The 27,727-nt window shown below is 34.8% G+C and overlaps 1 protein-coding gene across 1 annotated transcript in view; it reads left to right on the forward strand.

The window, feature by feature from the left end:
- LOC138175717 (voltage-dependent calcium channel subunit alpha-2/delta-1-like) overlaps positions 1-27,727 on the forward strand; it is a 429,557-nt gene that overhangs the window by 383,864 nt on the left and 17,966 nt on the right. Inside the window, exons 21-33 of the mRNA XM_069106216.1 lie at positions 580-640; positions 4,975-5,072; positions 11,518-11,605; positions 11,907-11,969; positions 12,714-12,817; positions 13,354-13,440; positions 14,898-14,965; positions 15,636-15,674; positions 18,608-18,679; positions 19,432-19,584; positions 19,741-19,793; positions 22,834-22,889; positions 23,798-23,927. Of these exons, the coding sequence (XP_068962317.1) occupies positions 580-640; positions 4,975-5,072; positions 11,518-11,605; positions 11,907-11,969; positions 12,714-12,817; positions 13,354-13,440; positions 14,898-14,965; positions 15,636-15,674; positions 18,608-18,679; positions 19,432-19,584; positions 19,741-19,793; positions 22,834-22,889; positions 23,798-23,927 (1,072 nt within the window). The remainder of the gene's footprint in view (positions 1-579; positions 641-4,974; positions 5,073-11,517; positions 11,606-11,906; positions 11,970-12,713; positions 12,818-13,353; positions 13,441-14,897; positions 14,966-15,635; positions 15,675-18,607; positions 18,680-19,431; positions 19,585-19,740; positions 19,794-22,833; positions 22,890-23,797; positions 23,928-27,727) is intronic.

Raw genomic sequence — 27,727 nt, forward strand, 5'->3', positions numbered from 1 at the left:
ACATTCGATGTAATAAAAGGGGGTTGGGAGGGATATGCTTGTGTCTCCTTTAGTGAAGTTTTTGGTTTTTTTTTTTTTACATTCACATTGTCATTAATTTCCAATCTGTGGGGTTTTATAATTCTCCATGTTCTGGTTCATGTCATTGATAAAAGTATGTTATGTATTCACTGGTAATATTAGTTTATGCATGAAAGCCTTTTTAAAAAACTAAAGTAATGATACAATTTTGTGACATCTTCAAAGAAATACAGATCTAGCATTTTTATAAATTTCATTTCTATGAGATCTTGTTTGTATGATGTTTATTTAATGACAAAACTTTAAGATTTAGAAGTATACTAAAATATAGATGCTTCCATTATTTTATTACTCTATTAAAAATGTACTTTCTCCTTATATTGTGAAAGTGACTAATGTAATCACTGAAGTAGTTAAAATATAAGCAGGTGAGTAGATTAATTTTTCAATATATTTTTCTGCTTACTAGGTAATAATTTTAAAGTGTTGTGTTCTCTAGATATATACTCTAGCTAAGCTTTGGTTACTTTTTCTAATACTGAAACTTCATATCTGCAGATTCAGAAACACTGAAACCTGAACACTTTGAAGAATCTGGATATACTTTTATAGCACCAAGGTGGGTCTATTTCCAAATCATAGACATAGTATAATAAAATAATGTAAGAAATTTACATGTATAAAAATTCAATATAATATAATATACTTAAATTTATTATTAAAAATAATTCTTGATTTAACTATGCTATAAAAGCAACTTATTTTCAAAGTATCAAAAGAGATAATGCATTTAAGTACTGAGGTAACACAAAACACTACATAAATTAAAATTAGTGGTGGCCATAGGTGTCAGAATCATCTATTTCATTCTGCAATCCATTTCACTTTGTATAGTTACATAGATTGTATGAAACAGATACTTCATGTAGTAACCTTTTTTCTGAGTAATTCTTGTTTCATTATGTCCTGAAGCATCTCCCTCATTTTTTATGCATAAGCTCACAGACACAATCCCAACCACACTTCTTTCCTGTTCTAACACCAACTACAGTAACAAAAACATACTTGTAGAACCTTAGAATTTTAAAAACACTTTTATTCCAGTGACCCTGTAAAGTAAGCAGCAAAAGTATCTTAACCTCCATTGCACAGAGAAGGAAACTGAAGCTTAGACTACAGGACTTGTGGATAATCACAGAATTTCTAAGTTTCTGAAGCAGAATTCAAACCCAGAACTTCTGGATCTTAATCTAGGACTTTATGTGAAACTCACTTTGATAGACCATATTCATGAAGACTCAAAATTTTGACCTCTTTAAGGCAGAGGTCAATTAATCTTTGCACTGATCATTATTATTTACTCAACAAAATTCCATTCAATCCACTCCTTATTTACATAATGAATAAAAACGAAAGATGTTCAAGAAATTAGAATCAGAATTATTCAAAATTCACTTTACACACACCAGATTACTTTAAAGTTTTATTTTCACATGTAAATCTGAATTAAGGTTATTTGAAATGCATCTGACCTCACATTTTGATGCTACATGAATTTTGGAAGCACTGAAGAATATGCAAGCAAAAGCCTTAGCACTAATCAGTATACTTCATATATATTCCACAGACAGTACCATACAGTTTAGAATTTAAATACAATGCAATGCCATTTTGCATTTTTCCCCAACTGCCTCATATAAACTAGCTTTTTTCCCTCATTGAACAAATAAAATTCAATAAACATTGAATATAGTGCCTTCTACATGTAAACCAATGTGCGAGGCATTATGGATGCAATCATGAAATAAGACAACTTAACTGTCAAGACCCTAGTAATTTAGTAGGGGGGCTGAAATATCCACAACTATGATAATAAAAATTAGAATATGATAATTGGAAAATCGAGTAAAGTACTGAGAGATTCTAATACAGAATAGTCACTTTCACATGGGAGGAGGAGAGAAACTTTGTGGAAAAGTTGGTACTTGAGCTGGATATTTAAGGAAAGGAAGGGTCACAAGCAGAAGACCAAATGTAGGGAGAAAGTTTTCTAGGCTTGAGGAGGAGAACATGCCTAGGGAGGTACAAAGGTGAGAAAGGACAGGCCAAGATCAGAGAACAATTTGCCTAGAATACATAACACGTGAAACAGGATAGGAAGCAAAATGAAATTCCAGTATGTATTTTGGTTGGTTCGTTTTCTGTCTTTGTTATAAAACATAGATTGGATTGTTGAGGTAAGGAAGGAAAGGGATATATTGGAGAAATGAGGGTAATAAAGCAATGAAGTATTGCAACATTTTTAAAGAAAAAAGGAAAGTTATGTTGTTGCCAAATTGATAATATGAAATCTCTCCTTTGTTATTCAGTGGAAAGTTGCTGAAGGTTTGGGGATGGGAGAGTGAGTGGTATGGTCAGACCTGTTTTGACAAAGATTAATTTGGCAATTCTATGAAAGGTGAATTGGAGCAGAGACTGGGGGTAGAGAGAAACATTGATATTAGTAAGGACACTCAAAATAGTTTGGATCAGACATGATGAGAACTTTAAATTAGCATAGTAGCCTTTGTAGGACAAGGCAGAAGATCTTTTTGAAAGACATTTCAGAGACTGTGTATTAGAAAGAATATTAAATTTACAATCAGATGACATAGGTTCAAATTCTGGCTCTCTTAACATACTACCTATTAACCTTTATTTTTTTGGAGGGGGGAAGTCAAGGCAATCGGGGTTAAGTGATTTGTCTAAGGTCATAGAGCTAGTAAGTGTGTCAAGTGTCTGAGGCTGCATTTTAACTTAGGTCCTCCTGATTCTAGGGCTTGTGCTCTATTCACTGCACCACCTAGCAGCCCCACCTACCTATTAACTTGAGCTAGTAATTCTGCTTCTCTTGGCCTCATTTTTCTCATTTGTGGAATTAAAAGGTTGGATTAAATGATCTCTTAGGTATACCAATCATCTACCAGGTCTATGATGTTATTGAATCCTAAGACTGAAAGGATTTGAGACTGGTTGTGAATATAGGTGGTGGGAGAAAAAGAAGAGTCCATGAGTATTTTGAGTTTTGAATTAGGATAAATAGGAGAGAGAGGGGAGTGAGTATAATTGGTAGGACTTTGGTGGTGTCTGTTCAGTTTGAACATACTTATTTTGAGTTAGAGAGATGTATATCTAGTGACATTCAGTGAGCAATTATAAATGAGACAGAAGCTCATTAGGGCTGGAGATGCAGATTTTTGAGCCAACTGCATCAAATGATCACAGAAACCGTGGGATAAGGTGATATGAAAAGATAAGAGCATGATAGAAGAAAGCCAAGAACAAAGCCTTAGAGATTCCTGGGTCTAGAGCATCAGAGCAGGAAAAAGTGACAGTAAAGGGGACAAATAATTAGCAATAGAACTATAACTGATTATGTCACTGAAACAAAGAGTAAAGAGAGTATTAAGAAGGAATGATCACTAAGTACTCAAATTTGTATACCTTTTTTTAAGACTTTGTACAAGGCATCTTAATCTTAAGAACTCTGTATGCCAGGTACTGAATGTTGCCTCACACACATTTTATAGATAATAAAAATAAAACTTGGAAAGTTTAAGTGACTTTGCCCACAGTCACATGCCCAGACTTTGAAACCAGTTAGTTTTTCTGACTCCTGTTTCCCACTATGCCATGTTGTTTCTCTGATACTGCAAAAGGATAAAGAAGATGGGAACGGATAAAGACTGGTATAGGGCCACTTGGTAAAGAAAACATAAGTGATTTGGGATTGGTTTCAATAGAGCAGTGGTTATAGAAGCCAGTCTACAGGGGTAAATAAAGAGAAATACAGTTTTAAGTGTAAAATATTGTAAAAGAAGTTTGTCAGTAAAGGGAAGAGAGAAGATGGTAGTAGACTGAAGGAGCAGTGAAGTCAATGAAAGATTTTTTTTTTTAAGATGGAAAAACCTGAGCATAAGTGTGGTTGGAGAGGAAGAAGTCTAAGCCAGGAGAGAAGGAAAGATTGAAAATGAAAGTTTTTCAAAGATATAAGAGGAATTAGGATTAACAAAACAGAAAGAGTGGTTATTATCCTAAGCAAAGGAAAAGACTGTTCTCTGGGATAAAGAGGAATGAGAAGAAATTGGGTGACTACATGGAGGCTATGGGTACAGAGGAAGAGAATTAAAATCATATGTGATCATTTCAATCCTCTCAGTAAAATACAATTCTAGATAATCTTCCTAACATACATTTGTAGTAGAACAGTATGCATGCCCTCACAATATCCTCAAACAGGAGAATCAGTCTTTGTACAAATCCTGAAAAAGGGAGGCTAGATTTGAGTTTAGAGGAACTAACATCATGTAAAGTCAGTGAACTGAGGAATTCCAGGATGGAAGGGAATCCATAATTGAAATGGCGCACCATTAGGTTGACTAGACAGTTGAAGCCAAAACACAGTTGATGGTTTTGAAGGCTAAGGAGCTGAAATAATTGTACAACAGATTTCAGAGGAATGAAAGTAAGCAGTAGAGAAATTGTGATCAGAAGTTCATTTCAGAGTAGAAAACGCTTGGCTTGGTGTGGTTAGGTGACACAGTGAATAGAGCACCAGTCCTGGAGGCAGGACAACCTAAGTTTAAATCCGACCTCAGACACTTAACGTAAAAACTAGCCATGTGACCTTGGATAAGTCACTTAACCCCAATTGCCCTACCTTACCACCTCCAACAAAAAGCAACAGAAAATGCTTGGATGAGGCACTTGGTATCTTAGTGCCATCCACTACTCAAATGCAAAATGTTTAAAGGCAAGGAAGGTGTCATATACCTTCTGAATCTTCAGAGTACCAAGTGTAAGGCTAAACATAGAGTGGGTTCCTGCAATAAATATCTAATTGAATAACTGCATATATAGGTTAAAACAAACCTAACCCAAGGTTTTTGTTTTTTTTTTGCTGTTGTTTTTCAGAGAATACTGTAATGACTTAAAACCATCAGAAAACAACACTGAATTTCTCTTAAATTTCAATGAGTTTATTGATCGCAAAACACCAAACAACCCATCATGTAAGTATTTGTGCCTTCTGCAGGAAATGCTTTTGGAAAAAAAGATATTTTAATTCTTTCATTGCACCAGTAAATGCTGATATTTATCTTTGATGTACCGATTTCTTTAATGGGCCCGTATAAAAAAAGGAGATTTTTGTTTACTGCTTAAAGAACTTAAGGTGAAACCTAATAAAAAGATGCTTTTCTAATTGTGGAATTATGGCATTTTCAGCGATTAAAAAATCAAATGAATCCAGATTTTTTTCAAATCACTGAAAAATGCTATTATCATTTGAATTATTCTCAAATCTGATACAATGTGGTTTATTCTTGCATTTTCAGCATATAACATTTTTGGATCTAGCCAAGTGTGATCTTCATAAAAGAAAAGGAATACCACCCCCACTTTTAAATTAGATTCTGAAGTTAGTTTAAATATCCATGGAAAAAGGAAAAAGAACACATAAAAAAGATACCTATAAAGAATCTTTTCTAACTTTATTGAACCCAACTGAACATGTGCCTGCAAGACTAGGCTTCAGTAATTTGAAGGATAATCATTTGACTTCAAACACTGTGGTTCAAAGAAATAGGGATTTTAGCTTAAAACCAATACATCTTTCACTTTCAGAGAGGATTAACTCTTTGGATCATAGGCTATACTTTATAACTCCTAAGAGATATGTACATTTTTATTCCTTAGAAGAAATTTTAAGATCTACAATTCTCTTTAAAGCAGTCTCTTTATTACAAATAAACTGTTAGAGTAAAATACAGTATGAGCTGGAGAGAAATATATAAAAAAAAGAAAGGTCAAAAATGCAATAAATCTACATTTATGGATCTGTGATCTCATAATTGTGGGCATTCTGTACCTTTGCAGACAACAATTCACTCACACCTTCTCAGTGAATATAAAGAAACCTCAGCCCAAATAAAAATATGCTTTTTTAACACTGATCCTAGTCCCCTCTACCCCCATCTTCCAGTATTGAATGTCTGAGTAATATTTTACCCAATCTTTAAACTTGGCTTAAGTACAAGTCTAAGAATACAGAAATATTCCAGAGTCAGCAATACAACAATACAGCATCATTTTAATACTGTAAAGCGTTTCAGTGGGAAAGAAGAGACTTAGCAAAACTGAGTGCTGTGCTAAGCCCTGAGAATACAAATAGAAAAGTAAGACAGGCTCTCAAAGACCTTGCATTCTGATTGAGAAGACAGGAAGTTTCAAATTCAAGTCAGATGAAAGAGTCCAAGGATCCTTAAAATATGGCAGCATTGCTCATATATAACCAAAATCCTTCTTCTTGAGTTAATCCATATGACTATGCCACTTGTTTTGTTTCTTGGTGAAATATGATCATTTGTTCCACTATTTATTTCCTAGAAATATACACATAACCAAGAAGCAGCAATGGGTAATAACAAGGGTCTCACAAACTATGGTCCAACACCAAGTCTCACCCCAGCCACCTGTAATTGGTAGTCTGTGAACTAAATAAATTGGGTGCCAAACAAAAGGAGGCAGTGAGCAGGATTTTGTCCTCAGGCTATAATTTGCCAACCCCTGTTAATGCGTGCAGTACTCTGTCGTTCATCATTCCAGTCATGTCTGACTCTTCTTGACCCCATTTGGGGTTTTCCTGGCAAAGATAGTGGAGTGGCTGCCATTTCCTTCTCCACTTCATTTTACAGATGAGGAAACTGGGGCAAATGGGGGTAAGTGACTTTCCCAGGGTCACAAAGCTCATGTTTGAGGCTAGATTTGAACTCAGATGAGTTTTCCTGACTCCTGGTCTGACATTCTATCCATTGTGCCACCTAGTTGCCCAATTAAAGTGCTCTACTTTATTTCAGATTCAGTCTTGAATATGTTCTTTCTATGTGGCCATGGGTAAATCACTTTAATTTTCTAAGGCTCTGGTGATTCTCTATCATTTATTTATTGGGTGATAGATGGGTTGCAACTTGCATTGGTGGAAAGAATTCCCATGATGATGATATTGTCAGTCCTTGATATGTTGACTTATAGCAGAAAAAAAAAATTAATTGAAATCCTGCCTGATGACTGAGATGGTTGGTGATATCTGATTTGGTTGCATATAAACTTCACTCAAATAATCATCAAGTCCTACAAAGGCAAAAGGAAGACATTTTATGTTCTCAGGTAGCATACATTTTACTGTATATTTATCTTGCTTACATCAGAGACATAATCCTAAATATTAGCTTTAAAAAGTAGGCAGTGTAATATCCCTTCTGAGGGGAAAAAAAACAACACAACATTTCTATATAATCAGACATATGCTGGCATGGTTCAGTTTAGAGAAAGGAAAAACCATCCCACCTTTCACCGTTCATTGTCAGTATCTCACAATACTTAGAAATTTAATCCTAAATAGGAAATTATATTTTTTTTAAGCAATCGGGGTTAAGTAACTTGCTCAAGGTTACATGGCCAGTTATTTCTGGGTGGGTGCTAAGTGTCTGAGCCTGGGATTCGATCTCCAGGTCATCTGACACTGGAGCCGGTGCTCTTACTCACTGTGCCGCTCCAACAGGAAATTATCCATAGAGATTGGGGCTATCCTTCATTTCTTCTAGGAGCAGAAAGACAAAAAGAATTCAATTTATATAGTGTTTAAGATTTTACAAAGTCAGTCAGACACCCATGGAAAATAATTTCCTCTGCAAAAAGGACAGATATTTAGGAATCATGAACCAAAGTCACAGTTAAGTAGGTCTGTCATTGTTCATCTGCCCTTATAAATCTGTGGCTAGCACTTAAAAAAAAAAAAAATAAATAAATAAAAACAACTAACCCTTATTTTTTTCTGAATATTATGGAGTTTATCATAGTTCATAAAGACTTAAAAATCTCTCAAAATCATGGTAAGAAACAGACTCAATATCTATACTTTTAAAGTGAATTAGTAGATGCAATGAAACCCAAGATGATTTATGAATCTCAGGCAAAAATATATTATATTTAAAATGATGGTATTTCAATAAGCATAGATACTTTAAAGAAAGCAGTTACGTAGTTTGTTCATATGAAAGCTAGTTCTCAGTCATTTGGTATTAATCATATATAATTATATATAAACATAATATATAATATATAAATTTATATAACATATAAACATATACATATATAATTATCCATATTTAGATTTTACATTTTTAAAAATTTGTCCATCTGTGATAAAATATTTTTCCTTATATCACTCATTAACTTAACTCTTCTTTATTCAAGACTAAAAGAATGATCAGGTCAACTCATAGATGATTAATAAAAGATATACCCAGGACAATTTTTTCTATACTTTGACAAAACATCTTATATAAAGGCAAATCTTCCATCCATTCACTAGGTGACCTTTAGATCCTTCCAATACAAGACTATATTGGGTTTTTTTTTTGTTTTTTTCACATACTCAGGGAGCCATAGTATCTATGGTCCTAGGTCTGGGGTTAAGGACCAGATCTCTGAGAGAAGATGCCCAGTTGACATCTACCCAAGCTGCAAGTTCCCCTATTACTATGACCTATTCCTGATTGTTTTCACCCATTCTCCTCTCTCTGGGGCAATGTGTGCATTCCTGATAATTCAGTAACATAAAATAAAAATCAGTTGTGGCCAGCCAGTCATATGGACGAGTAAAATATTTACATGTAGTTATTTTTAAAAATAAGTTAAATAAGGGGCGGCCGGTGGCACAGTGAGTAAGAGCACCGGCCCCAGAGTTGGGATGACCTGGGATCTAATCCAGGCTCTGATAATTAGCACCACCCAGAAATAACTGGCTGTGTAACCTTGAGCAAGTTACTTAACCCGAATTGCTTTAAAAAAAAAAGAAAAAAAGTTAAATGGGTTCAAATTTTTTTCAAATGGTTTAGATTTTCATTAGTGATTTTAACAATGCTATCAATCTTCTATATTTATTTTCTTGTAATTAGTGTCTTACCTTATTGATCAACAAACCAAGTATAGCTATGACTTTATAAAAATCACCACTGACAGCAATAATAGTCAACCAAAAGTAAATGAGTAAGACTTAAAAAAAAAAGAAATGCAGTAAAATTTTATTTTGCTATATTAAATCACTTTACAGGAATAACCTTATCAGTGGGTGTAGAATTCTCACACTACTTATTTATTATTAAAGTTAATTTATTGACCTATGAAAATGTCTCCATAATTGCCATATCAGATATTTATGGTTTGGAATGGATGACTTAAAGAATGCCTCAATTCCCAGAACCAGTGTAAAAATGATATTATTTATGTGAAATGAGCTGGACAAGAAAAGTTCCAATAAATAACACTTAATGCTCTGTATGCATGGGCGTGAGTTAGCAACTTCAGTGGTCACATTTAGTATTATAATGAATGGAAAACTGTAGGCCTGGAGAATAATTAAGACAAACTGTTAAATTACTGATAATTTTATTTGCATTATAAATTATCAATGATTTTCCAAACAGAGTCTTTCCTAAAGTGAAAAGGCTTTCTTGAGTGTCAGGAACATTGGCTACCACAAGGTTACATTTAATCCTCTGGAGAAAACATTATGCCAAAGATACCTATATGAAAATCAACAAAAATTATTGCTTTAAAGTCCAATATTCAGTAGCCACATTGAAATTACTTCTACACTGAAGAGAGTAGATGATGGAAAAATTCCAGTTTTTCCCCTGCAATTAGGGCCCCAGCTCCTTGTCTAGGAATTAATATGAATGAACATTCAACCTATGAGTTGAATGAAACATCAGTTGAGCCATGTACAACACATTGGAGAATTGACCAAATAATTTTGTCAGCGGCTGTGCACTTGCTACACATTCAACATTACACCCTAATAGGTGTTTTATAGCTCTGGGCTTATAGTAAGGAAGTCCTAAATTTAAATCCTGCCTCAGACAATTACTAGCTTTGTGGCCCAAGGCAAATTACTTAATCTCTTTAGGCTATTTCCTCATCAATAATATGAAGGGATTAGACTCAAGGTCTCCTAAAGTCATTGATCCCTTGACAATTTTATAAATAATATCATTTAATCTCTGTAGCATAAGTCATTTAACCCTTGGAGAAAAACTGCTTCTTATAGCTCACTTATAACTTAATAAAAGGGATAAGAAAGGATACATAGTCAAATTCCTCAACATGACATTCTGAATTTGGTTGTTTGTTTTTATTGTTTTCGATTTTGTTTGTGTGATTTATCCACCCCATTCCCACCCCAAAGACAGAAATAGCCAGACCTAATGTGAACATTATTACATGTGCCAAAAACTCTTAACCTATTTGAAATTTAACATTGTGGCGGGAAGTGAAAAAGAAAAAGAAAGAATGGAAAAATTGTTAAAAGAAAGTTCTAATGGGAAAGTGAGCAGACAATGAATAATTCTTGAATAATACAACTTGATTTTGTTTGGGGTTTTGTTTTGGTTTTTTTGGCTCACCAGCCATGTCTATTGATTTTAAAGATTTTAAGAAAGTATTTGACTCAGTAGAAAAATAATGAAGAAATGACAGACATTTCAATACTTTGATATATCTTGTGATTTCTTTATTATCTCTTTATTACCTCTCTATTTAGTCACCAGCAGCTAATGCTGGGCCTAGGAGTCAGGAAGACCCATCTTCCTTAGTTCAAATTTAGCCTCAGACACTTTATAACTGTGTAACCCTGGGTAAATTGCTTAACCCTCTTTGCCTCAGTTCCTCATCTGTAAAATGAGAGAAAAAAAAAAAGGCAAACCCAAAGGAGGTCACAAAGAGACACAACTGAGAGGTGGCTAGGTGGTACAGTGAATAGAGCACCAGCCCTGGAGTCAAGAGGACCTGAATTCAAATCTGGCCTCAGACACTTGACATACTCTCTGTGTGACCATGGGCAAGTCACTTAACCCCAGTTGCCCTGCCCTCCCCCCTTCAAAAAAAAAGAGAGACAACTGAAAACGACTAAACACTGAGTCATACTTTCTTTTTTTTTTTTTTTGGAGGGTAATTGGGGTTAATTGAGGTTACTCAGGTCCTCCTGACTCCAGGGCCGGTGCTCTCTTCACTGTGCTAACTAGCTGCCCCCGAGTCATGCTTTCTTTAAATTAATTAATAAGCTGTTCGTTTAAGTTGTATTAAGCTTGAAATTATTTACATTATACTTTAATTATTTTTTCAAATTTCACTCTTATACATTGTCATTATCAAAGCATTTGTATAAACAATCCTGTTAATGGAACTACAAATGATAATAGCATCATTTACTTTTAAAGAATGTTTTTGCGTGGATAAATACCCAATAGTGAAATAACTGATAAAATTAATCATACTATAAAACAGAAATAACAATATATAAAATGGTATTTAAAATACAAGATACTATTTGATGTTTCATAAGTAGCATATTAAAAATCAAGTCATCTTAGGTGAGTTATTCATATTCTTTGTTAGGTAATGTGGATATGATCAATAGAGTATTGCTGGATGCTGGTTTTACAAATGAACTTGTCCAAAATCACTGGAGTAAGCAGAAAAACCTGTAAGTATTTTTTTTTCTTTTTATATAAAATTTCATTCTTCACTTCAGTGTGGACTTTTGCTATGAAATTCTTGGCAGTAAAGCCATATAAATTTTAGGGCTGGACTTTTGGACTGCGGTGTGTCCAAGAAAAATAGAAGTAACAACAGACATTTATTTCACATTTGTGGATGCTTAAACAGGCCCATTTTCTGTGTTATAGAAAGTGGGTGCACATATACACATAATTAGACCAAGCAGAATTGTTAAATATATAATTCTCTTTCAAATCTCTTTTTTCCCCCTCTGTTCTTTATTGTAGCAAGGGAGTAAAAGCTCGTTTTGTTGTGACTGATGGTGGAATTACAAGAGTATACCCCAAAGAGTAAGTCAGTATGTTATCTTTTATAATGAAATAAAGAAGAAGGTGCTAAGTACACAAAAAGTATTATTGGGATGACCATCATATTTCAATAAGGGACTACCTCAAGTTTCTCCAAACTGTTGTTTCATGCCCATGCATTATCAAATTAACTTCTTTTTTTTTCTGTGAATATACAATGCCAAGACTTTTCCTAGAAATGTTTATATTTCCTGAGTGGAATTTATTCTTGTGTAGAAGCAGCCTGAAACTAGTTTTACATGGTGACTGTGCATATCTGGGTTATATCAGTTAGTACGTTGTTGTTTAATTGTTTTAGTCGAGTCTCTCTGTGACCCCATTTGGGATTCCCTTAGCAAAGATACTGGAGTGGTTTGCCATTTGCTTTTCTAGTTCATTTTACAGATGAGGAAATTGAAGCAGAGTTAAGTGACTTGCCCAGGGTCACACAGATAGTGTCTGAGGCCATATTTGAACTCAGGTCTTCTTGACTCCAGGCCTAGCACTCTATCCACTGTACCACCTAGCTGCCCACTATACAGTAAGAAAACAACAAATGGAATTTACCTCTTTTCCTATTTGGATAAACAGATTAAAAATTGTATAAAGTAGATTAAACAGTTAAGGTGGTCAGGCATGGTGATTCATTTCTATAAGCCTTGCTACCAGGGACGGTAAGATCAATGGATTTTTTGAGTTCTGAGATACAGTGGGATAAAAATAAAGGAATTTTTTTTTTCTCTTTAGGGCTGGAGAAGATTGGCAAGAAAATCCAGAAACTTATGAAGATAGTTTCTACAAACGGAGTCTGGATAATGACAACTATATTTTCACTGCTCCCTACTTTAACAGTAAGTTATGGAGACACAGGTCATGAATTTATACATGAGTAAACTGAGCAACAAAAACGCTAAGTGGCTTGTCCAAGTATCCACACAGAGGTAGTGTGTCTCAGAGCTAGGATTAAGCCCTACTTTTCTCGATTCCTTTGTTCTACTGACCTGTGCTCCATATAGCTGTGTACTGCTATATGGACTAATATGTCACAAAATATTCCAATTGAAGGATTTCTGAAGAGTTAAATGTAGTGAATAGTTAACTGACACTGTGGTTTTTAACAAAAAATCTGGCATTTAAGCTATTAACTGCACTGTAAGCAATTAACCAGGATAATTCAGGTCTCAGGGTGAACTGAGATAAATATATTTGCTGAAGTCCTAGCATAGTTTCTTCTACATGTGTTCAGCACAAGATTGTAGAAAGAGAGATATAATCTATAACTGTCCACTGAATATGTACTAATAGATTTAAATATACCCATCAATATCACAATTGTCCTTGTTAATATGATTTTTTTTTTCCTACACCACAATCCTTTGACTTTTAGAAAGTGGATCGAGTGCCTATGAATCAGGGATTATGGTAAGCAAGGCTGTGGAGATATATATTGATGGAAAACTCCTCAAACCTGCAGGTGAGACTAAATATATTTTAAATTTACATAATGTCACTAAAGTTAAATGGGAAATAAAATTATAATTGGTAATTCTCTGTCCAGTGTGAATGGGCAGATCATCACAAAGCCTACATATATTAAATTTCCTAGGTTGGAAAGCCTTATGAGATCACTGCTCTTTAAAAGGTCACCCTGTCATTAAAGCACATCATAGGTGAAACTGCAAAGAAAGCAAAATTTAACTTTGCTCTCAAGCTTCCATTGCTATACCCTGTGATACATCTGCCCCCAACCACCTCTTATACCTAGTGTAAACCCTGACAGTTCCCCCCCCACCACCACCATTTTCTCTTCTTCCTATCAAACTCTGTTCTCAGGAGATGGTCTAATATTCCACAATTGCTGTTACTTCTACTTAGGATAATCACCTAATCTTTAATTATGGAATTTCACTCATCTTCTAGCTTGTGGAAAAGATAACACCTCTAAAATCCTACCAGGCTCGTGGTTATCTACTCAAAATCACTCCTGACCAGAAACAAGTTTTCACTGTTTATGAATGTTCTTAGTTCACTGTACTAATTAATACATGTAAGAAATATGTAATACTTTGTGTTGCTATAGAGTTTGCTTCTAATGGCAAATGAATCAATTCAATCAAAAACCTTTTTTTGAACTTTATTTTTCAAATGACAACCCTATGTATAGATTGGGAGGAGGACAGAGTATTTGGGAAGGAAATCTATGAGTGCATTGTTACAGGGAATTGGGAGGCAGGGACCTTATCAGGGTAGTTCCAGATCTGTAGCTGCCCAGCAGCTTAGCTGGAAGTTAGAGAGTTGCCTAAGGCATTGAGAAGTTCAATAAGTGACCCAGGGTCTTACAGGTCAGAGGCAAGACTTAAACCCAGGTATTCTGATTCCAAGACCAATTAATTCTCTATCTACCACAACATGCACCTTTATTTAAATTATTTGCTCATTTGTCCAGTGACTTGAAATGCATGAAAACGTCCTTATGCATTTGACTGTCATATACATTCCAATTTGAGTAGTGGCATTTTGTTATTGCCTCTCCTTTGGTGGAAGAAGAGAGAGCCTCAATGTAATTTCTTTTGGGAGAACTCTGGTATGAAAAATTCAAAGACCAATGGAAATGACCAACTCATCTATAAATTCCAGCCTTAGTGAAGTGCCTAGGAGCATAAGCATATGTTAAAGGGAAGACCCAAAACCAGGTATTCTTGACAACAATGCACATTAATTCTTTTAAATCAAAGTAAAATGAATATTCCAAAGTATATCTAAAATTAATGAGATTCTTATTTGTTAATCTGACAGATAATCTCAGAGTAGTAATGGATAGGGAAAAGTAATTGGTTTTCATTTACCTATTTAAATCGAATAAAATTAGGAAAAAAGAATACAGAGGGGATCTATAAATTGATGTGTGGACATATGTTTATAATTTTTCAGTTGTTGGAATAAAAATAGATGTTGGCACCTGGATAGAGAATTTCACCAAGGCCTCAATAAGGGATCCGGTAAGAAGTTGATTTGTTTAATGTTATAATGGAAAGCTTATCAATCTTAAAAGAACATGGGAAATTGATTAATTAATATTCGATGGCTAAGCCTTTTTTTCTAGCTATTAGAATTTTTAATTAGGCAAATGATTCATAGAGTAAAAAAACATTTTTTATTAAAAAAGTTTCCTGTGGTAATAACATCTTCTAGAATATCCTTGACCTTATTTTGTTGTTGTTCAGTCATATCTGACCCTTCCTGACCCCATTTGGGGTTTTCTTGGCAAAGCCACTGGAGTAGTTTGCCATTTCTTTCTCAAGTTTATTTTATAGATGGGGAAAATTAGGCAAACAGGGTTGACACCTAAGGGTGACCCAACTAGTAAACGTCTGAGGTCAAATTTGAACTCAGGTTTTCCTGTCTCCAGACCCAGTGCACTATCCCTTGTGCCATCTAGCTGCCCCCAACCTTATCTACTGATGTTCATTAAATCTAAATTCTTTTATTATTAAAATATAGAAATATGATCTTATACCACCCATTAGACAGGACTACCATAAGTCCTTCTAGTTCAAAGTCTTTTTTTAGTTTTGTAGTAAAGAACTCAGATTCATTTGGACTCTAACATGATAGTTTATTGCTTTTTTTAAAGTGTGGAGTGATAATGATACAATTTCTCTTTTTCAGTGTGCCGGTCCAGTTTGTGATTGCAAAAGAAACAGTGATGTAAGAATCCTTTAAAAAATAATTATCTTTCAAAACATATGACCTGCTAACCATTGTATCAACTTTCTTTAAGATAGATTTATTGCCCATAGGACCAAGTCATTATAGTCACACTTTACTGTGAGTCTTTAAACTCAGCTGGGTTGAAACCTGTGTTGTTGTTTTTTTTAACTGTTTATTGATGAGAACACTCCAATGAGTCTCTTAAGTAGATTTAAAGAATAAGTTTTCCATCATGTCTTTAAACCTCTTTATACACATATGATATATAAAAACACTAAAGTTGAATTTCAAAGCATAACCTGAGAATAAAAAAAGAGATCCTCAGAGTTGGAACAAACCTTTCAGAGATCATTTAGTAGAGCCTCCCCTCAAAACCTACCCCAACATATTTTGCAGAAGAAAAAAATATAAGTAATTTCTAGTTTTACATGGAAATTGTGCCTCTCTAGGTTATATCAGTTATCACAATTGAAAGAAGAATATCATATTAGATGGTGATAATCTCAACAGAAATAGACAAGTTTGAAGAAGTGGAACATGGGGAAGAGAAAGAGCATTAGTATCTTTTCTCTTTTGCACCTCTTTACATTTGAGAAATCTGTGGGTCACCTAGGTGTTGATGTGCAACTAGACCTTGAATGACAGATAAGGCTAAGGATACAATTTGGGGAATCATTTGAGATCACTGAACTCATGGGAATGAATGGTCTCAAAAAGCTAGAGAATATAGAGGGAGAAGAGAGCCAGAGTCTTGGGAGACACCCAAACTCTGAGGAGGTCAAGAAGGTAATGGACCAGCAAAAAGAACTAATAAAGAGCATCCAAAGATGGAAGAAAGAGGACCAGGAGATGGCCAGGGGAGCCAAGGGAGGGAAAAGATTCTAGGGTTAGAAGAGTATATAGATCCAAAAGAATGTGTAAATAAATATGGGAGTAATGAGGGTCATCCATTGTCTTGTTAGACTATTTAATTGTATGGTTTAGATTAAGAACACGTAAAGTACAAGAGGTCAAGGTAAGGAAAAAGGACACGAGTAACTATCATCAAATTTAGTTAAAGTTTCAATGATGTAAACATTTTTAAAATCACTAAAAGGGTAATGGGATGCATTATCATCCACACGAAAAACTGTTCTAATTATCTAATAATCCGACAACCAAAAATTAAGAAGGATAGATGAAGTGTGACTAAGAGCCTCTTGCAATAGTCTAGTACATAAGTGATATAATACAGAAGTGACCTACATTATGGTAGAGAGTAAGTAAATGGAGAGATTGAAACAAATGTGAGACTATAGGAAATTAAGATCAGTAGGGAGTAAGGAGTTATCAAGAGAAAAGAGTTGAGGACTAAGTGAAGGTTGCAAATTTATGATTAAAAGGGTAATGATACTAGGAAGAGAAATGGAAAAGTTTGGAAGAGAGTGAAAGATAATGTGTTTTGTATATGTTGACTTAAAGATGCCTATAGGTTGTATGGGTGCAGATGTCTAGAAGGCAATTCACAATTTTGGACTGATGTTCATGAGATAGTGGATAGCACCATCTATATTTAAGAGTCATATGCACAGGGATGATAACTGAATCTTTGGGAACTGATGAGATCTCCAAGGGAGAAAGTGCTGACAGAAGAGGACTCAGAACAACGCCTAACAGGATATTTGTAATTAATGGAAAGGAAAAAGGTAAATGATGTAGCAAAGAAGCATGAAAGAAGTAGGAGAAGCAGGAGAGAGCAGTGTCCCAGAAGCCAAGAGTAAAATGAGAACTGAGAAAGGGCTATTGGATTTAGCAATTCAGAAATGACCTGTAATGTGGGCAAAAAGCAGTTTGTCAGTTGATGGAATCTAAAGCCAAAGTGAAAGAGATTAACAAGTGAGTGGGATTTTATATTCATATATTCAGTTTCTAAAGCATTCATATTCAGTGTATCAGTAATTTCATTACTAGAATTTTACCCCAAGGACATTAGAGACTCAAAAAAAATATGGTACAAAAACATTCCAAACTACTTTATGTGTATTAGCAAAACAATGGGAACAGACTATTTATTGGTTTAAGGATTGAGAAGTGAATAAGTAAATTATGCTAAGTAAATGTAACAGAGTATTATGACAAAAGAAATATGAATATGAAGAATTCTGAGAAATATGTAAAGAACTAAATAAAATTATGTAAAAAGAAAAAAACAGATCTAAATGAACAAAACCAACCCATCATCCATCCAGAATCGATGATCATGTTAATAAAGAAAATAAAATCCAGAAAAATAAGTTAATTAAAGAAACAGAAATGAAGTTCAGAAGGGATAACGGAAACAAAAGTGAAAATTTTACTTCTACCTTGTTAAAGCTGATACATCTTTTTTTTTGTTTCAACAATCTGCAAATAACTTTAGTTACATTAACTTTTCCTTTTTTAATTAAATTTGTATTGTCATGTATACAAATATTTGCCCAAGGAAGATAAAATGCAATTTATTTTGAAAACAAAAGAATAAAAGTCATCTTACAGTAGAATGGGGTACCTTGAGAGGAAGTATCACTGTTAGCCGTTAAGTGTACTCTGGATGACCATTTGTAGAGATATTGCAAAAGGGTTTCCTGTTCAGGTACAGACTAAACTTCTGGGAACCTTTACAACTTTGAGATTCTATGATTCAAACTCTCATCTATTTGTAGATATGAATTTACTTTCTAGAATGCCAGAGAATGGACTAGAAAATGTCTTGCAGTCCCTTCCAATACTAGGATTCTCTACGTATCAGCAACCTTCTGTGCAGTTATCCAAATAACTGGAAACTAAGAGAAAATATCATTACTTAGGATTTTCTCCCTATTTCTATTATCCTTATCTTTTTTATTTCTTAAAATAATTGTACCAAGATTTAGAGCATTTCTAAAATTTCACCACTGTTTATATTTTTATAGGTAATGGATTGTGTAATTCTAGATGATGGTGGATTCCTTTTAATGTCAAATCATGATGAAGATACTAATCAGGTATGTCTGTAATGTACATGATAGCTATACTGACCTTATTGCTTCACTGTTTAAATTTAAAATCCTAATTTGAAAAATTGGACAAAATTTCTGTTAGTCAAAATTTTCTGTCATAAACGATTAAAAAGTTAAGTCAATTAAGAAATAAGTACAAAATCTGACACATAATTACTACTTACTTATTTGAAACTTCTAGCCCAAAAGAAACTAGATTTATAATAGCTTCGTTGGTACAAGTGGAAAGCTTTTAAGTCTATGATCAATGAACCTAATAAGCTTTATTGTATGATTCAGTTATATCTATCTAATAAATACATATCATTATACCAAAAATATCCACAAATATGTAACTTTGGTATCATAGTAAAAAACAATTGAAAATTTTCACATATTCAAATTAATTAAACACCTGTTAAGAGGCCCTCTGGACTTGTCTTCTTGGGTAATAGACCATGTTTATCTTGATTCATGACTAAATAAATATTTTTCTTCTATTTCATGATTTTTAATTATGTTTCATTAAAATATGATTGGAAGATACATAGCTAGCAATAGAAGGAAAAATAGCTTTATTTTTCTTTTCATAGTGGAAGTTAATCCCCATTTGTTAAAACTACTAGTTGCTTTAAAGGAAAAACTCTAGTTTCCATTGACTTTTAAAGTATTATTATTATTTCATTGAATGGTAGTGGTTCAGATGTCATCATTTGGCTAAGTAGCTTGAACCTAACTTCCCCCTTTTTCCATACTAGATTGGGAGATTCTTTGGAGAGATTGATCCAAGCTTGATGAGACACCTCATTAATGTGTCTGTCTATGCCTTTAATAAATCTTACGATTATCAATCTGTTTGTGACCCTGGTAGTTCACCAAAACAAGGAGCAGGGAATCGTTCATCATATGTGGTGAGTGACTATCAAACTGTCAATAAATTCTTAAAATAATATGTATGTACAATCAAAAGGAACAAAAGTGCTTTGGGAAGTAATATTTTCACTGTCACTAAATGCCTTGGAGAGATCCTAGATTAACCAAGTGTCCTTTTCTTCTATTTTTTTAAGCCATCGATAGCAGATATTTTGCACATAAGTTGGTGGGCAACTGCTGCTGCATGGTAAGTGGAAACTCCATTAGTTGGAAATCCCAACTAATAATACAAGAAGGGCAAAATGGCATAGCAATACATTTTTTTAAAGTTTAATTATAATGATTCTCTGATTATTTGTGGCTTTGATACCAATTATTACCAAGAACTGGCATACCCTGAAACTACTTCCCTTGTTAGCAAAATGCATATTCCTCACTCTCAAATGAAGTTTACTCAATTTATTCTACTCACTGTTCTACAGGCACATTCATGCTTTATCTCTTTACCTTTACCTTTATCTTTTACCCCATCATCTGCTACATTTGGACAGCTCACATCACCACTGCCCACAAGCTTTCTGTGATTTATAAAGGACAGTCCCAAGATATAACTTTTGTTTGTACCATTTGCAAAGTTGTTTTTTTTAATTGCTTAGGGTACTGTAAACAACCACATAAAGTAGTTGCATTTATGAAAAACCTTGTGGCATAGTAGAAACAGCACTGAATTTAGAGTCAGTGACAATTTTAAATTCGAGTGATATTATTTTTGTGACTGTTAGTTTCTAAGGTCCCTTACAACTCTAAAAATTATAAAAATATCAAGATTTTGTGTAATTCTTTTTACCTCTACAAACTATAATAATAAATTATAATTTAATAACTATAATAACATACTATAATAATTAATAGTAAACTATAATTTTGTCTGCAAAAAATAATTTCTATAAATTATCATAATGTTTATAGAAACCATTTTAAATGGTACAGTCATACAACTGACTAAAAAGTAGAAAGTTGCTTATCACTACCCTTTTTGTTGGATATATTTTGTTGGACATATTTGATTTAATATAGCAAAATGTGACTTGACCTGTTGTCTCCCTTCCAACAAGGTATCACTTTCAAATACAATAAGATTAGACAAAATTTCTTAACATATACAACATCCAAAGACATTTTTTGACAGTCCTGTCATTATCACTCTGAAATAAGGTATATAGTTGCCAAAGGTGTTTGCCATGATGATACCAGATAAACAGTACCAAGTCCAAATGGAAGGATTTTCTACAGGTGGTGAGATCTGCCAGATGTTCCTGTTTGCAGATGGCATCCTGCTGACTTTATCCAGTCACTAGTACATTATAGTAATTCCTAAATGAATGAACACTTCTCAAAGGAGTTCTGTTTGATAATCCACAGAGGGAAAATGAGTAGATAAGTGATGCTAATATCCAGACTAGTATATCAAATTGGATGTACAACCCACCAAAATCTGTTCACAAACATAAAATCTTGCAAAGACAGACACTACATATGGATAATGAACCCAAATGAGGAAATGGGTGACCATGATTGATATTAGGGAAATATACTGTACTTTCCATAATATCAAGTTGTTCCTTAAAACAAAAGCTCTCCCATCTTCTTCTAACCACTAACATTCTTCCAAAAATGCTACATGTAGAATCATTAACACTAATATCTTCAAAGAATTTAAACTCTAATAGACATTAGTGTAATTCTGCTATTTAATTAAAGTGCTATTAAAATATTAAATTCAGTTTCGATTAACTAAATTCACATTTGCTGCCTGTATTTTATGAGTTGAATTATAAATTTTAATTTAAACTCTAGCTGATCTAGACACCACAAATGTAGTTATATTTTTAATACCAATTCTCAGGTCATATCTCTCTAAAATTTATAGGAGAATGACACTTCAATAAAAAATACCCAAAAGGCATTTTTGCTTGCCTTTTCAACAAGAATCAGAGAAAGGATATATCACATTCATGGCCATAAAACAGTAACTCTGTGTCATGAAAGTTGCTGTGGAATGACAAAATTTTTTAAAACATTAAAATCTAAATTAAGATAGACAAGCTCATGCCCTTACTAAATCAAGAAGCAGTTATATATCTGCTATATTCCAGGCATAAAGCAAAGGGCTGGTTATTCTTCCCAATAGTCTATTGCTTGTGATGTATAACATTGAACACAATATAGTATGTTATTGTTGTTCAGTTGTATCTGAATCTTCATAGCCCCGTGGTCCATAGCATACCCGGCCCTTCTCTCCTCCACTATCTCTCAAAGGCTGTCCAAGTTCATGTTTGTCATTTCCATGATGCTATCTATCAGTCTCATCCTCTACCATCCCCTTTTCCTTTCATCCTCAATCCTTCCCAAAACCAGTGTCTTTTCCAATTGAGTCCCATCTTATTATTATGTGGCAAAAGCATTTCAGGCTTCAGCTTTACTACCTGGCCTTCCAGTGAATAGCCAGAATTAAGTTCTTTAAGTATTGACTGATTTGACCTCCTTGCTATCCAAGGGACCATCAAAATGTCTTCTCCAGCACTACAGTTCAAAAGCATTGGTTCTGTGGCACTCAGCTTTCCTTATAGTTGAACTCTCAGAGTCATACACTTCTAGGAAAACCAAAGCTTCAACTATACAGATCTTTGTTGGCAAGGTGATGTCTCTCTTTTTACCATGCTATCCAGATTTGCCACAGCTTTTCTGCCAAGGATCAAAATTCTTTTAATTTCACGTCTGTAGCTGCCATCTGCAGTGATCTTTGTATTTTTTTTTTTTTGCTTTTTGGAGGGCAATTGGGGTTAAGCAACTTGCCCAAGGTCACACGGCTAGTTTTTGTGTTGTGTGTGAGGTCAGATTTGAACTCAGGTCCTCCCGACTCCAGGGCCAGTGTTCTACTCACTGTGCCACCTAGCCGCCCCAGTAATCTTTGTAGTAAGAACTAAAAATGAATATCATCCAGAAGGAAATGGATACATGAATAGTGATTGTTTGGGTAGTAAACAAATCACTGTAAACAAGGAATTGCAGATGTCATGATAAAAGAGTAAGTTCAAAAAAGATGGGCTGGTCACATGGCAACAGTAAAGAATAAGGACATGGACTAGAGAAGCACAAGGGGAGCAAGTATGAAAGCATTGTTACCTGGAGAGAATACTCACACCAACAAGGTCCCAGATCCATCTGAATATGAGGTGTGATAAAACTGCTTTTGTTTTGAAAATGTTCATTCATTTATTATACAGGTCTATCCTACAGCAGTTGATTTTGAGTCTGACTTTTCCACGGCTTCTTGAGGCAGGTATGTTAATACCTATATCCTATGGCAGGAAATTCTTTTCTATTACAAGGTGCATGATGTCCCCACCCCATCAGTTTAAAGGGTGATAAGATGGTACTGTAGTGGGCAGAATCCTGAATTTTTCTTCATCTATACCTAAATAAAACTTCCTTTACCTACTCTTGTTTCTCTTCTGTGAACTAGAATAGTATTACCTCTATTTCAATGAGTTTATATTACTCTATAAGAAATTTATATGTTCATAAAAGAAAAAAATCTGATATTTATTTGGACTACAAGTTTGAATGAGCCTACAGTGAAATATAGAAAAAAAAAAAGAAAAAAAAAAAAAAAAAACTTAATGTGAAATTCAGCTATATTAAGAAGGACACATTCCTGCTATATTCTGCCTTGGTCAGACAGGACAGTAACAGCAACAAATAGAATTTGGAAAATAAATTACTAGTAAACAGGATGGTGAGATGTTTGATACCATTCTATATGGAAGGAACCTTTGAAAGACCTGGGATAGGTTTACTCAGAGAAGACTTATAGGAAAGGAACATGATAGCTAAATTAAAAAATATAAAGAGTTGTCATGTGAAAGAGGAAATGGATTTAATCTACTTGGCAACTCTAAGTTAACTGGGTGTGTAGAAGTTGCAGAGGGTTTAGGTTAGTTTTAATAATTAAAGCTGTACAAAAGTAAAGAGGATTGCTTCACGTGAGCATTAGCTTCTCCTTTTCTAGAGGTCTGTAAGTGAAGGCCCGAATGACCACTTGTTATGAATCATTAGGGAAGGGATTCTCATTCAGATAGTTTTGTACATGACAGTTTCAGAGGTCCCTTTCCCCTCTGAGATTCCGGGATTCTGTGAAGAATTTGACAACTGACCAAAACTTTTCCTTTCATGATTTTTTTTTCACAGTGGATGTGGATGATGATGATTTTTCTGCTGTGCTATCGAAGCAGAGCTGCATTACTGAACAAACCCAGTATTTCTTTGACAATGATAGTAAATCATTTAGTGGGGTATTGGACTGTGGAAACTGTTCCAGGTATTTTTTTTTCTTTATATACTGCTGCACTAATACTCATTTTCTGAAAATTCTTGTCTATCCATCGGATTACTTTATTCAGCTGTAGAAAATAATGGAAGCAGGCAGTACTGTTTCTGGGAACTTGCATTTGAGAAAGTTAACTGAATTCAACTCAAATGATATATTAAAGTAACCTTCTATGTGCAAAGGCACCTCTACAGGCACAGGATCTGCAAAATGCTAAATGATTCAAATGCTGCCTTCAGGCAACTTTCTTCCAAATACAGTGGAAGGTAAGACTTATGCTAGTTGGTGGTTGTCCTTCATACTGGAAGAGGACCAAAGTGACACACTATGTTGGGGTCAATAGTGACATACTATGTTGGGGTCAATGTACAGTGCGTCCAGCTATGGCTGATCAGAGCAACGGGAGCTCAGAAGGCTCTGCCACAGGTCGGCAGCAAGCAAGATATAGATACAGATAAGACAACGAAAGGTGGGAAGTGACTGGAGCTCTCCCATAGGGAGCAGAGTCAGACAAAATTCATCAGAAGCTTAGAACTAGGACAGGGATGATGAACCCACGGCCTTCAGGCCACACATCGCCTTCTAGATCTAAATTCAGATTCAGTCAAAAGGCCGCACTTAAGGATCTAGAAAGGCATATGTGGCCTGAAGGCCGCAGCTTTCCCACCCCAGATCTTGGAGAACATTTTCACCTGAGGGGCAGGTGGGAGGAAGTTGAGGGCAATTTAGGGACCCTTTACGGAGGAGGTGGCAACTGAACCAAGCCTTGAAAAGAGACAGGTATTTTAGGAAATGCCCACTTCAGCTCAGCTCTTTCTAAATCTAGAGGAACGAAGAACATCCTACATAATTTAGATTCCCAACATAATAACAAAAATTAAGAGTACCTTTAGGCTGTAGTACTAAGTATTAGGCAAAAATAAATACTTCCCAATATTTCTCAGAGTCAGCTGTATACATAATACCAACATCAAGTAAACATTCTAATCTACATCCATTAATTTAAGAGATTTGTACACTCATATCTATCTGAAATCATTGCATAGAAAAATAAATTGAAGTGTAATCCTTCCAGCCACATAGACAGAACATAGAGGAAGTGGATAGTGTTTCCTATTTCACAAGCACTGATATTTCATCCTTTTTTATGACATTATTGTGGGGACAGGGCAGGAGTGTGCCAAACAAAATAGCAATTAGGGACTTCTAGCCAAATAAATGGTTACTTAGCAAGTGAGAGTGCCAAGAATTTATTTCTCCTTTATTTTAGAGGAAAGTTAAACTAGAAACAAAGTAGTGCTGGTGGTGGATTAAGGAAAACCTGAGTTCAAATCCTTCCTCCCCAATATTTACTAGCTATATCACTAAGCTTAGTGATTCAGGCTGGGACTCTTCTACTAATAATATGCCTTCTTGGGGATGGGGATTTCCATCATCAGGAAGCTCCCCAATATGATATAATCACATATTTCAATGATTTCATAGTTATATAAATAATTTTCTTAGAGCACAGGAAATTCAGTGTACCTTTAAATATAGAGAAGTTAAAAGAGAAAATTATTTCCCTTGCTCAAAAAGTTTAACTCTAGGGGCTGCAAGGTGGCACTGGGGAGAGACCACCAGCTCTGGAGTCAAGACCTGACTTCCAATCCGACCTCCAATACTTGACACTTAGTAGCGGCATGACACTGGGCAAATCACTTAACCCCAACTGCCTTGCCAAAAAAAAAAAAAAAAAGTATAACTTTAGTCTTTTAGTCACATACCTAATAAGATGAGCTATATTTTTTACCTCTATATTGACCAATTAATACAACTTCCCTATTCCTTTCCCAAATATCTCTTTACTAAATTATGACCCATGATGCATCCATTTCATCTGTAGGTGCATAAGCTTCTTGTAAAATCCATTCCATGATTTTATCCATGTGGACTCTCACCCCCGCCCCCTCCACCACCTCTCCATTGTAGAAATTTCCGTAACAGATAATGGCTCTGTAGCTTACAATATTAAACAGTAGTTTAGAATACATATAAATATGTTCACCATTTGAATCTGTTGAATTCAACAAAAATTTATTGAGTACCTATTATATAAGTCATTGTGCTAAGTGCAGGGATCCAAGACCAAAAATGACACATCCTGAGTTCCTCAAACTTACATTCTACTGGGAGGATTCTGTACCCAGAAAAGTAAATACAAAAGATAAAAATAATGAGAATAGGGTGGGGTACTAAGAGACAAGCAGGAAAGATAATGAAGCTTTTAGCTAAGCCTTGGAAGGGGTGAAGAGGAAAAATAACCCAGGACTTAGAGATAGTCTGCCCAAAGGCACAAATGACAGGAATAGAGTATTCAGTATGGGGGACTGAATAAGTGAATATAGTTATAATAGCTATCAAATTCCCCAGCTTTTGGAAATGCACAGAGTATTATTTAATCAGCCTAGAAAGATAAACTAGAGACAATCGTGAAGGAATTTAAATGTCCAAGTCTTATTTTATCCATGAGGCAATAGTGAACCAATGAAGGTTCTTGAATAGGGGAGTGGTTGGGTGATGTTCGTAGATATCTATTTGGCAGCTAATGTAAAGCATGGATGGCCAAAAAAAAAGAGGTAAGGGATACAGGGAGACCCAGTAGGAGACTTTTTTAATAGTGTAGGCAAGATGTGATCAGGGCCTGAACTGGGGTAGTTGGTATGATGAGAGAAAAGGAAGGGGGGAGAAAGAGAAGAAGGGGACAGGAGTGGGGATGGGAGAGAGAGGACAACATATAATCAAGACCTAAGTATCAATCCATCTGACACTATGTGACTCTGGAGAAGGCCTTTAAAAGTTATATACCCCAAGCTATTTTTCTGGATTTGTCAACTAAATATAGCAGGATTTCTAACTACTGTAGGTAGAGGGAGTTCCCTCATCAACCCCTTAAATTCCCCTAGATTGAATGAATCTCAGATTCTTTGAGTGTCTGCATGCAAAAAAAAAAAAAAACCCTAGATGGTGTATTAAACATGACTAAACATATAGACAGAGCCCTGAGCTTTGCAAAGAAAAGAGAGGGTATACAGTAAGTTGGCAAGTACTGTAAAAATGGCAGCTAAGAAGAGGGACTATCTTCATAGTATATGCATATATCATGTATGTTCTTTATCTGGATTGATTCAAGAAGTAAGAACAATCTAAATTTAAGAAAATTCTGGTGGTTCTGAGTAATGTTTTACTATCTCCCATCCCTGCTCTATTTCGACAGTTTAGCTAATGTTGGTATCATGCACAGGGCATTATGATAAATAGCTGATAAATCTCTGTTAAGTGATAAATACTCCTGCTTACAACTCCCTTAACTCTTGGGCAGCTAGGTGGCACAGTGGATAGAGCACCAGCCCTAGAGTGAGGAGAACCCAAGTTCAAATATGGCCTCAGACATTTACTGTGACCCTGGGCAAGTCATCTAACCCAGTTTGCCTCAGCTTCCTCATCTATAAAATGAGCTGGAGAAGGAAATGGCAAACTACTACAGGATTTTTGCCAAGTAAACTCCAAATGGGGTCACAGACAGTTGGACACGACAAGGTTCAGTTGAGAAACAGTTTTTCATTATGCCATTTTTCTTCTAGTTATGTAGAACTGAGCTGACATAGGTATTAAAATAAAGAACATAGACAATTATATGACGAGCCTCTACAGGGAGGACAATTTTATTATTGCATATTATAAGTTAACTATGATATAACAATTATTGATTTTAGGAGGGACTTGCTCTAAAACAAAACTTTTCCCTCCCC

Source organism: Petaurus breviceps, unplaced genomic scaffold, assembly GCF_028583685.1.
Source record: "Petaurus breviceps papuanus isolate PSGF00001 unplaced genomic scaffold, PetGlider_PUasm1.0 79, whole genome shotgun sequence".
In the NCBI taxonomy this organism is placed as follows: Eukaryota; Metazoa; Chordata; class Mammalia; order Diprotodontia; family Petauridae; genus Petaurus; species Petaurus breviceps.